Genomic DNA, 12,276 nt, shown 5'->3' with positions numbered 1-12,276 from the left:
CAGTATCAATTGAAAAATAATTTCTCTGTAGCAGGCAATGCAGCTGGATAGCATTTTACCCACCATAGAATTTCTTTCAAAATTGGAGTCAGTCCTCTCAAACCCTGTCACCATTTTATCAACTAAGTTTACATAATATTCTGAATCCTTTGTGGTCATGTCAACAATCTTCACAGCATCTTCACCAGGAGTAGCTTTCATCTCAAGAAACTACACTCTGCTCATCCATAAGAAGCAATTCCTTATCCATTCAAGCTTTAGCAGGAGTTTGCAACAATTTAGTTACATCTCCAGGCTCTGCTTCTAATTCTAATTCTCTTGCCATTTCCACCACATCTGCAGTTCCTTCCTCCACTGAAGTCTTGAAACCCTCCAAGTCATCCATGAAGTTTGGAATCCACTTTTTCCAAACTCCTGTTAATGTTGATATTCTGACCTCTTCCTATGAATCATGAATGTTCTTAATGGCATCTAGAATGCTGAATACTTTCCAGAAGGTTTTCAACTGAGTTTTGCCCAGATCCACCAGAGGAATCATCATCTATGGCAGCTATAGCCTTACAAAATGTATTTCTTAAATAATAAACTTGAAAGTCTAAATTACTCTTTGATCCATGGCTGCAGAATGGATGTTGTGTTAGGAGGCATGAAAACAACACTGATCTCATCGTACATCTCCAATAGAGCTTCTGGGTGACCAGGTGCATTGTCAACGAGCAGTAATATCAAGATTTTCAAAGGAATCTTTTTTCTGAGCAGTAGGTCTCAACGGTGGGCTTAAAATATTTAGTATACCATGTTGTCAATAGACTGTGCTGTCATTCAGGCTTTGGTGTTCCATTTATAAAACACAGGCAGAGCGGATTCAGCATAATTCTTAAGGGCCCTAGGATTTCTAGAATGGTCAATGAGCACTGGCTTCAACTGAAAGTCACCAGTTGCATTAGCTCCTAACAAGAGTCAGCTTGTCCTTTGAGGCTTTGAAGTCAGGCATAGACTTCTATCTAGCTATGAAAGTCCTAGATGGCAACTTCCAATAGAAGGCCATTTCATCTACATTGAAAATCTGTTGTTCAATGTAGCCACCTTTATTAATTATCTTAGCTAGATCTTCTGGATAACTTGCGGCAGCTTCTACATCAGCACTTGCTGCTTCACCTTGCACTTTTATGTTATAGAAATGGCTTCTTTCCTTAAACCTCTGGCATCAACCTCGGCTAGCTTCAAACTTTTCTTCTGCACTTCCTCACCTCTCTTAGTGTTCAGAGAATCGAAGAGAGTTAGGGCCTTCTCTAGATTAGGCTTTAGCTTAAGAGAATGTTGTGGCCGGTTTGATCTTCTATCCAGACTACTCAAACCTTCTCCACCGTAGCAATAAGGCTGTTTTGCTTTCTTATTATTCATGTGTTCACCAGAGTAGTACTTTTAAATTCTTTCAAGAACTTTTCCCTTGCATTCACAACTTGGCTAACTGCTTGGCTCCAAGAGGCCTAGCTTTCAGCCTATTCCAGTTTTCGACATGCCTTTCTCACTAAGCTTAATCATTTCTAGCTTTTGATTTAAAGTAAGCGATGTGTGATTTTTCCTTTCACCTGAATACTTAAGATGCCATTGCAGGGTTATTAACTGGCCCAGCTTCCATACTGTTGTGTCTCAGGGGATAGGGAGGCTCAAGGAGGGGGAGAAAAGGGAACGGCTGATCAGTGGCGCAGTCAGAACACACACAACATTATCAATTAAGTTTACTGTCTTATATGGGTGTGGTTTGTGGTGCCCCAAAACAATTATAATAGTAACATCAAAGAGCACTGATCACAGGTCACTATAACAAATATAAGAATAATGAAAAAGTTTGAAATATTGAGAGAATTACCAAAATGTGATGCCAAGACATGAGGTGAGCAAATGCTGTTGGAAAAATGGGGCCAACAGGCTTGCTCAATGCAGGGTTGCCACAAACCTTTGATTTGTAAAAAATGCAGTATCTGTGAAGTGCAACAGAGCAAGGTATGCCTGTACATTTAATCCAAAGTGCTACTGGAACCAGAAAGAATTCTGACTTCAAATGGGTGGTGGGTAATCATTAGTACAAAGGACATATAAGAAAGATCCAAAAAAGAGTTAAAATAAAAAATGAGATGCAGCAAGTGATAATGAAGTAAACCATCACCTGGTATCCAGTAAACTTTACTCCTGGGTTATTTTCTATTTCCCACAATCCTTCATTAAATCCTTTCCGTTTGTTTGACTTTCCAAACTTGTCTTTGTATTCCTTATAAGGGAAAAGGTCTTTGGGACCTAGAAATGCACTGCAGAGATATATTAGAAAGAGATTTGATATTCTGACCTTCAAATATAAGATACTTTTAATATCAACTCAAGTGTCAGAGCATACTTTAGTAAATACATTAAAAGTATATATAAACCCTCTCAGACACATATCACAAGATGTTTTGCACATATATTTCAAGGTAGAAAAAACAGACAGCTAGGTATGCAAGCCAGCAACACTGAACGGTGCTACTTTGATCTTACTTTTAAATTACTAATTTCTTTTTTGTTTTGAAATTGATTTTTAGTTAAACTACTTTAAAAGTAGTTTTAAAGATGTCTACTTTGACCACTTAAATCATCATCTTAAACTAAGACTTACCTATGCTAATCTTTCACAGGTAAGGGTTTTGTAAGACTCACAGTAAAAACATAAACACTGGATTAAAAAATGATTTTAACTCTTTATGCCACATTAGTGTATTTATTCACTATTATTTCTATAAATTAAAAAAGCCTTAGTGTTTAATGAGGCACTACACAAGAAAAAAATCAGAAGTGGCAAAGTAGATAGAATCTTATCCAATTTAAACCTTATCCTAAATTAGTCATAATTATGAAAAGAAAACGAGTTAGAATAAATCCTGGGGCTGGCTAATAGATCTGAGCATTTAAACTAGAGTCTTCAGCATTATTATCTATGATATTAACCTGGTGAATGAGATGGTGGAGGCCCACATGCTGGCTGAGACTCATTTCAAACTAAGATTCATTTACTCAACAAATTTTATCGAACATCTCTAATGTGTAAAGCACTATTCCAGAGGTGCTGGGGATTCTTCAGGGAACAAAGAGATGAATGTCTCTGCCTTCATGGAGCATATATACATTCTATTAGCAAGGGTAGGGGACCAGACAATAAAGAAGATAAATAAATAAAATGCATAGTACTGTGTGCTGAAAATAAATCAATAAATATATAGATGAAGCAGAGGAGGAGGATGGTTAAGGACTGGGGTGGATTTTACAGTTTTAGAAATACAGATCAAGAAGGAAAGCCTCACTGAAAAGGGAACAGCTAAGAACTGAAGGGGGTGAAGGAAGAACCCATGCAGTTATCTGGGGAAGAGTAGAGCAGACTGAAGGAAGAGCAAGTACAACAGACCCTGAGGTGGGAGAATGCCTAGTGTGTCTGAAGAATTAAGAGGCCAGTGTGGCTAGACTGAAATGAGTGAAGAGAGCTGTGTGAGATGAGGTCAGAGAGGTAACAGGGTGGGAGCACAGATTATGTCAGGCCTTGGAGGCCACTACAAAGGCTTTGAGTCATATGGGAAGCCATTAAAGGTTTTGAGAAGTGACAATTTGTGTTTTAACAGTGCCACTTTGGCTGCTGTGTTGGAAACACACTGAAGAGCTGGGTACTAGGGTAGAAGCAGAGAGACTAATTAGGCTATTGAAGTAACAGTGGTGACTTGAACCAGTTGTAAGCAGTGCAGTTGGTGAGAGGTGGCTGGATTCTGAATTCACTCTGAAGAAAGAGCCAAGGTATTTGTTAATGGGCTAGATACAGCACGTGAGAGAGAGGGTGGAACTGAGGCTATCTCCTAGGTTTTAGATTGAGCAATTAGAAGAATGCAGTTGATATTTACTGAAATGGAAAGATTTTTGAGAGAATAAGATTTGTAGGTGAAAAGCTTAGTTTTGGATGTTGAATTTGAAAACTTGGTTAGATATCCCAGTGAAGATGTCAAGTAGGCAACTGGGCAGGTGATTCTGGAATTCAGGGGAAAGGTCTGTGCTGGAGATAAATATTTGGAACTTATCGCAGAGATGATGTTGAAAGCTTTGAGACAATAGGTTAACAGTTTACTGCTGATTTTTATAAATTCCATTTTCTGACTGGATCTTAGTACTGATCCCTTCCTTTACACTGCCCAGCTGGTCAAGAATTCAAGTTGATAAAATCACCTGAGGAAGCTTTCTGACCCCAATCACCAAACTTTCCTTGACTGTTCACCTTTAACTGTTCAGCACTGATGAAAGAAATTAAAGATGATACCAAAAGATGGAGAGATATACCATGTCCTTGGATTGGAGAAATCAATATTGTGAAAATGACTATACTACCCAAAACAATCTACAGATTCAATGCAACCCCTATCAAATTACCAATGGCATTTCTTCTTTTTTTTTTTGCGCGGTACGCGGGCCTCTCACTGTTGTGGCCTTTCCCGTTGCGGAGCACAGGCTCTGGACGCGCAGGCTCAGTGGCCATGGCTCACGGGCCCAGCTGCTCCGCGGCATGTGGGATCTTCCCGGACCGGGGCACGAACCCACGTCTCCTGCATCGGCAGGCAGACTCTCAACCACTGCGCCACCAGGGAAGCCCTACCAATGACATTTTTTACGGAACTAGAACAAATCATCTTAAAATTTGTATGGAGACACAAAAGACCCCAAATAGCCAAAGCAGTCCTGAGGGAAAAATACGGAGCTGGAGGAATCAGACTCCCTGACTTCAGCCTAAACTACAAAGCTACAGTAATCAAGACAATATGGTACTGGCACAAAAACAGAAACAGATCAATGGAACAAGACAGAACGCCCAGAGATAAACTCACGCATCTATGGTCAACTAATCTATGACAAAGGAGGCAAGGATATACAATGGAGAAAAGACAGTCTCTTCAATAAGTGGTGCTGGGAAAACTGGACAGCTACATGTAAAAGAATGAAATTAGAACACTCCCTAACACCATACAAAAAAATACACTCAAAATGGATAAGAGACCTAAATGTAAGACCGGACACTGTAAAACTCTTAGAGGAATACATAGGAAGAACACTCTTTGACATAAATCACAGCAAGATCTTTTTTGATTCACCTTCTAGAGTAATGGAAATAAAACCAAAAATAAACAAATGGGACCTAATGAAACTTCAAAGCTTTTGCACAGCAAAGGAAATCATAAACAAGATGAAAAGGCAACCCTCAGAATAGGAGAAAATATTTGCAAACAAATCAATGGACAAACGATTAATCTCCAAAATATATAAACAGCTCATGGAGCTCAATACTAAAAAAACAAACAACCCAATCCAAAAATGGGCAGAAGACCGAAATAGACAGTTCTCCAAAGAAGACATACAGATGGCCAAGAAGCACATGAAAAGCTGCTCAACATCACTAATTATTAGAGAAATGCAAATCAAAACTGCAATGAGGTATCACCTCACACCAGTTAGAATGGGCATCACCGGAAAGTCTACAGACAACAAATGCTGGAGAGGGTGTGGAGAAAAGGGAACCCTCTTGCACTATTGGTGGGAATGTAAATTGATAGAGCCACTATGGAGAACAGTATGGAGGTTCCTTAAAAAACTAAAAATAGAACTACCATATGATCCAGCAATCCCACTACTGGGCATACACCCAGAGAAAACCATAATTCAAAAAGACACATGCACCCTAATGTTCATTGCAGCACTATTTACAATAGCCAAGTCATGGAAGCAACCTAAATGCCCATCAATAGACGAATGGATAAAGAGGACGTGGTACATATATACAATGGAATATTACTCAGCCATAAAAATGAACGAAACTGGGTCATTTGTTGAGACGTGGATGGATCTAGAGACTGTCATGCAGAATGAAGTAACTCAGAAAGAGAAAAACAAATATCGTATACTAACGCATATATGTGGAACCTAGAAAAATGGTACACATGAACCAGTTTGCAGGGCAGAAATTGAGACACAGATTTAGAGAACAAACTTATGGACACCAAGGCGGGGAAAGTGGCGGGGGGTGGGGATGGGATGAATTGGGCAATTGGGATTGACATGTATACACTGATGTGTATAAAGCTGATGACTAATAAGAACCTGCTGTATAAAAAAATAAATAAAATAAAATTCAAAAAAACAAAGAAACAAAAAAACACCTACCATGGGCCAGGCACTGTGTAAAGCACTGTGTATATAGGGCTTAGCAACATCCACAGAATCTCTGCCTTCACAGGGAGACTGAATATTAGGTACTTGCCAGGGCATATAATCTCAGGTTTAAGGACACCCAATACTTAGTAAATGATCAGCTGGAACAATGTTATAACAGGTTTTCTAATCCAGCAAAAAAACTCACATATGGACTGTATCACACTGCTCCTTGGTAGAATTGCTTTTACTGAATTGAGACTTGGAATTATGCCACTGACTTATATTAAGGATGCTATAAGAAATAACTCCATAAAATCCTTCACACTGTTTACTGGAATGATTCTGTTACTTGTACTAGCAATATACTAGGTGGCAAATTCTTTTTTTTTTTTTTTTTTTTTTTGTGGTACGCGGGCCTCTCACTGCCGTGGCCTCTCCCGTTGCGGAGCACAGGCTCCCGACGCGCAGGCCCAGCGGCCATGGCTCACGGGCCCAGCCGCTCCGCGGCATGTGGGATCCTCCCAGACCGGGGCACGAACCCGCGTCCTCTGCATCGGCAGGCGGACTCCCAACCACTGCGCCACCAGGGAAGCCCTAGGTGGCAAATTCTTTAAGGGCAAATTTTATTTTCAGTGCCTTAAAGAATATCTAGAAAATGTTTACTAAGTGAATGAAAGTTACCACATAATGTTAGTAAATGGTTGATTTTGGTGTATGCAATGGAAACATGATAATCTCGTTTATCAAATCCTGCCTTGTTCTAGATGTACAATCAGATCACTTGGAATTAGGTTCTAAAGGAAAAGCAAAATAATGGTACAGACATAAAAGGGAAGCAGGAATGAGGGAAATACAAAAATGGGTATCACAAAGCCCTACGCACTTATTACTATAGGTAAAACATTTATTTCTAAGCTTCGAGCAACCTCTTCAAGGAGAAAAACATACTAAGTTGCATAGTCCACAAGTGTCTATTAGATAAAAATAAAACAAAGAAAATAAAACTAACCTCTTGAAAAAATAAATTTCTCACATGAAGACAAGAAAGAAACATGCCTTAAACGGCCCTCTCCCAGCTAGCTCTCTTTCGATACGAGAATGAGGAAGATGTCAGAGTGGTAGAGACAGCAAGCAAAGAAAAAGTTCATGCCTAGGGCTTCCCTGGTGGCTTAGTGGTTGAGAGTCCACCTGCCGATACAGGGGACACGGGTTCGTGCCCCGGTCCAGGAGGATCCCACATGCCGCAGAGCGGCTGGGCCCGTGAGCCATGGCCGCTGAGCCTGCGCATCCGGAGCCTGTGCTCCGCGACGGGAGAGACCACAGCGGTGAGAGGCCCGCGTAAAGCAAAAAAAAAAAAAGTTCATGCCTGGCTCTACTAACATTCACATGAACATAGAGAGTGACCCTGAATATAAGATTTCATCTTAGTTTTTAGCTTTCACCCCATTTGCAGTTTCTATTCCATTTGTGTCCTTGTTGTAAATAACCATATACGTTCTCAGTGTGTCAGGTTCGGTGTGTCAAGACTGCCTATGGTTCCCTAGCATCCATTATCATTGTCTTTCTTTTAATGGATACTCCTCCCAATTTGCTTCTCCAACAAAGTTGCCTAGCTAGAGACTATGCTTCCAGCTTCCTTACAGCTAGATGTGACTATATGTCCAAGTTCTTGCCACTGGTATAAATGCAACTGTAAGCCACATATTCAACTGCTGTGTCATTTCTGTACCTCTTCTCTCTCCCCCTTCCCTCTACCTGGAAGATGCACAGGTACTGCTGAGCCAGTTTTTGCTTTTTTTTTTAAATAAGCAGACAAGGGTAATGCCCTAGGGAATGGTAGGACAACACAACAGAAGAAACCTGGGTCCCTAGAGCAGAGCTGAACATCCACCTTGATCTATCTACCTTGATAGACAGATCTATCTATCTATCTATCTATCTATCTAGATCCCCCATCCCTGGACTGTTTCCAAAAAAAGAAGTAAATTCCTATATTATTTGAGACACTGTATTTTCAGTTTCCTTTATTCAATAGCTTAATCTGTATTCTGACCAACACAATTACAAAAACTTAGAAAGGTAGTATGTTTCCTTCAGGGTCTGACAAATTGAAGGAAACTGAGAGAACATAACTTTGTTCTGTGAAATATGAATGGAAGACATCTCTCTAGGTCTTAAAAGTGTCCTAAAGGAAACTTCTGGGTCATGCCCAACATTTAAGCAGAAACAGAAATGATATTCAAAAGCCAAATAAATGAAAAATCTTTACATTAAGAAAAAAATATATTATCTTTGCAATTTTATATAATTGATTATAATGATTTTAACAACATATAAAATAATATAAAGTGATTTTAACAACATACAATGTAGTCTAGCAGAATCAAATTAGAATTGTTGAAAATTTAAGTTATTTTGTTGACTTACGTTTCATGGGTTCCAAAAAAGAAGATAGGATACTTATTTGCTGGAGGCTTCACAGCTCCCTCTGGGAGTTCATCAATCTATTAAAGATAAAACCATGTAAAATAGCATAAACATGATATAAACATTGTTCCGATAATTTATTGTTAATTTCAAAATAAAATCACTCTAATAAAAATCCCAACAAGGAAAGTTTTCCTTTCCTTGAACCTTATAAAATGATTCTAAAGGTCGTATTTGGCACACCATATGGAGAGTAACAATGTAAATTGATTATAACTATTATGGTAATACATAATCAGGAGCCAAAACTACTCATTTCCTTCAACTCAATAGAATTACTCTTGGGAATGTGTCCTAGTGAAATAATTCAAAAGAATAACAAAAAAGAAACAGAAGATGCACTTTTGGGGGATAGTAACAAATTTTTATATCCCACCCTACAAGATAGGAGAATTATAGAAAATTAACTCAAAATATTATGTAGTCATTGAAAGATATCATCTCTTGCCTGGACTAGTGCAAGTCTCTCCCCATCCACTGAAGCTCACATTACCTTTTTAAATGCATATTTGATTGTGTCAAATCCTTCAACAGCTTGTCATAGCTGTGCATCTGAAACCTCTGGGGCTTTTAAAAACTAAAGATCATCAATCCTTCCCCAGACCCAGCAATTTTTATGTACAGCTGAGGTTGAAAACTTCTCATAGGATAAAGTCTAAATTCTTTAGAATGCTACATAGTTATATAAACATCATTCCCTAGAATGTTTCAAGAAATGGTCCTTGACTCCTAAATCTCCATCTGTAGTCCCAACCTTTCCTTTGAACTCCAGGAATGAAATTACAAACATCTACAAACCATTTCCATTTACAGGTCCTACAAGCAGCTTAAAATGAAGAAAAGGCCTGGAGTTCTTCAGAAGAGGCAGGGATACTTGGAGTTTATAGAGCAAGGAAAAGGGTCTGGTATCCTGTGTCCTGAAGATATCTGCAGGCCTTCTGAACTAACATATGGCGACAGCCTGAGGATTACTACAGCATCACAACATTCATCTCTGAACTGAAAGAACCATGTGTCACAGAACAGATGCCCTGGTGTACTGAGAAAAGATGGACTTTCAGTCTAGAAACTTTAGTCCTGCTTCTGACTTCAATTGTGATATTGAAGATATCACTTAATGACTTTCACATCTGTAAAACGAGACGGTTGCACTAGGTAACCTCTAGGTTTCCTTCAAGTCCTGAAATTCCATGCCTTGCCTAAAACTGAACTGATTTTCTCTGAATCTGTTTTTGTTTCCTATCTTAAGTACTGGTACACTCAGTACCAAGAAAGAAACCTTAATCTTTTTATTATTTCCTCAAGCTCCACATTCAGTTTTTCACCAAATTCCCCAATTTGGCTCCTGAAATGTCTCCAAATTGAACACCATTCCCATTACTAAATTTAGTTCCCTAAAAAAGTTCTCATGATCTTTTGACAAGGCCACAGCAGCCTGTCAAAGTATCTCCTTGCCTCTGGGCTTTCCCGTTACCGACTGTACAACTTCTGGGTAAACCCTGTATGTTTTACATTCAATACACTACCCTACAAAGACAATTTAAAATGAGTAATTTCATTTTGAATAAAATTCAATTATACACACACACACACACACACACACACACACTCTCTCTCTCTCTCTCTCTCTCTCATACATATATTATTGTGGTAAAAAATACATAACATAAAATTTTCTATCTTACCCATTTTAAAATTTACAGTTCAGTAGTGTTAAGAATATTCACACTATGATATAGATCTCCAGAAAATGAATAACTATATTTTAAATGGACAAAAAAATAGAACTTAATATGGAAATGTATGTTTATGTATGTGGGAGGCACTGAATTGCTAGCCGACAAAACACTATCACATCATGTTTTTTTTTTTCACTCTTGTGAGAAAACTGAAAGTGTATCTTTTAAAAAAAACTTTTCTTTCAAATAAAACACAACTTTTGGTTAAACTTTTCCTTCACTGTGTTATATAACTAACATCTACTGCAGAAGCTGCAAACTGACAGCCCTTAGGCCATGTCTGGCCTGAAGAAATGTTTTGTTTGGCTCATACAGTGTTTTTAAAAAACTGAATTAGGTATCAACACTTTAAAACTGGAAGATTCATCTTAAATCCAGAACAATAGCCTCTGTGAAAAAATATGGAAGATAGGGATAAGCAACACTAAGCTTGCATTCCCAGGAGACAACAATTAGCTGAAGATGATCAACAGCTGCCTTCAGACAAGGTATGTTCTCTCAAGTTTGCTACATTCCCCACCACTCTCTAGGTAATGTTGTTAATGCCTGCTTCCCTTACTTACAATTGCTTGCCTGGCCCCTTTGAATATCTGAGTTCACACCCCTGTAATAAATAATGCCAAAATAGTGGCTTTACCATCACGCTGGTTCCCTCATAAAGGTGTTAAATGTTGACACGCACTCACTATATCTTACTGAGTCTTGTTTTGAAAATTACACTTTGACAGCTTTGGAATTATACGAAGTTGTTCAAGTGGATATATATACCTTCTTGAACCAATTAAAGAGTGCACCTCCTGGGCACTGGTTTTTGTTTGTTTGTTTTGGCTTCTAGAGTGAATACCAAGTGGCAATAGAACTTTAACTTCAGAGTTTCTGTTTTTCTACTGTTTCTATTTTCCTGACTTTTATTTTCACTTTTATTTCTGGTTCTTGGCTATGTTTGGTTCTGATTCTGGTTTGCACACAGCCAGTGTGTTATTCCCCATTAATAGGAGGATGGGGACCTTTTCTCTTTTGGGTATGACAGGGCAAATAATCTGGTACAATAGTCTTTTGGTTTGTAGAAGAATAAGTCTTGCTTTTACTGGAAAGAAGAAAAGCCCTTTGAGATCTAGATCAGTGAGTATATATATTTTGTGTTTCCTTTAACCTGTAACTGAAGTAGACCTGAAGCCATAGGCTCTCTGTGTGCCTATCATACTTGAGTCTTTACCCTTCCCTGTGTGAGTTTGAAACATTTTCCTGTTTCTGGGAAGGGTATTAACAAATTAGATATAAATTTCTTAAAATGAAAGAGCTCTGTTTTTACTGATTTACAGACACTAATAAGATTACAAAAATCTAATATAAAGGAACATTAAGAATCCTCAAGAAATTAAAAAGTGAATGTAGAATACTTCAAATACGGTGGCCTTTTTGTTATCGTTCATTGTTTATCTGTCTGCTTTGTTCACTGCAGAGACACAGGGAATGTCAGTTAGAACTGAGGCTGGACTTGGGGCCTGGAGGCAGGCAGCCTCACATTTCCTAGAAAACTTGTTCTCAGAGTTCATCCCTGGGCCTTCACCATCAGTGTCACCTGCGGACTCATTAGAAATGCTAGTTCTCAGTCCAGAACCCTAATGAGGGTTAGGCCCAAGAATCAGGGTTTTAAGAAGCCTCCAGCTGTTTTTGATATACATTATAAAACATTCCATCCTCCTGCTGTGGTTCCTGTGGATGAGTTGCCTTTGTTTCTTCTGATTAACATTAAGTCTGCTTAGGGAAGAGATATGGGGATATATGTATATGGATAGCTGATTCACTTTGTTATAAAGCAGGAACTAACACACCA

The 12,276-nt window shown here is 38.6% G+C and overlaps 1 protein-coding gene across 2 annotated transcripts in view; it reads right to left on the bottom strand.

The window, feature by feature from the left end:
* The window catches only part of HDGFL3 (HDGF like 3), a 77,711-nt gene that overhangs the window by 19,004 nt on the left and 46,431 nt on the right, over positions 1-12,276 (bottom strand). For both annotated transcript variants that reach the window (XR_004348365.1, XM_032622155.1), the window contains exons 2-3: positions 8,641-8,717; positions 2,171-2,309 (exon numbers count right to left, since the gene is read on the bottom strand). Coding sequence is in view for 1 of the 2 variants with exons in the window: in XM_032622155.1 (XP_032478046.1) it covers positions 2,171-2,309; positions 8,641-8,717 (216 nt within the window). In the remaining variant the exon portion in view is untranslated. The remainder of the gene's footprint in view (positions 1-2,170; positions 2,310-8,640; positions 8,718-12,276) is intronic.

The sequence above is a fragment of the Phocoena sinus genome, chromosome 2 (assembly GCF_008692025.1).
Source record: "Phocoena sinus isolate mPhoSin1 chromosome 2, mPhoSin1.pri, whole genome shotgun sequence".
NCBI classification, from domain to species: Eukaryota; Metazoa; Chordata; class Mammalia; order Artiodactyla; family Phocoenidae; genus Phocoena; species Phocoena sinus.
Note: the sequence above shows the minus strand (reverse complement) of the source record. Positions and strands in the feature narration are given on the sequence as shown.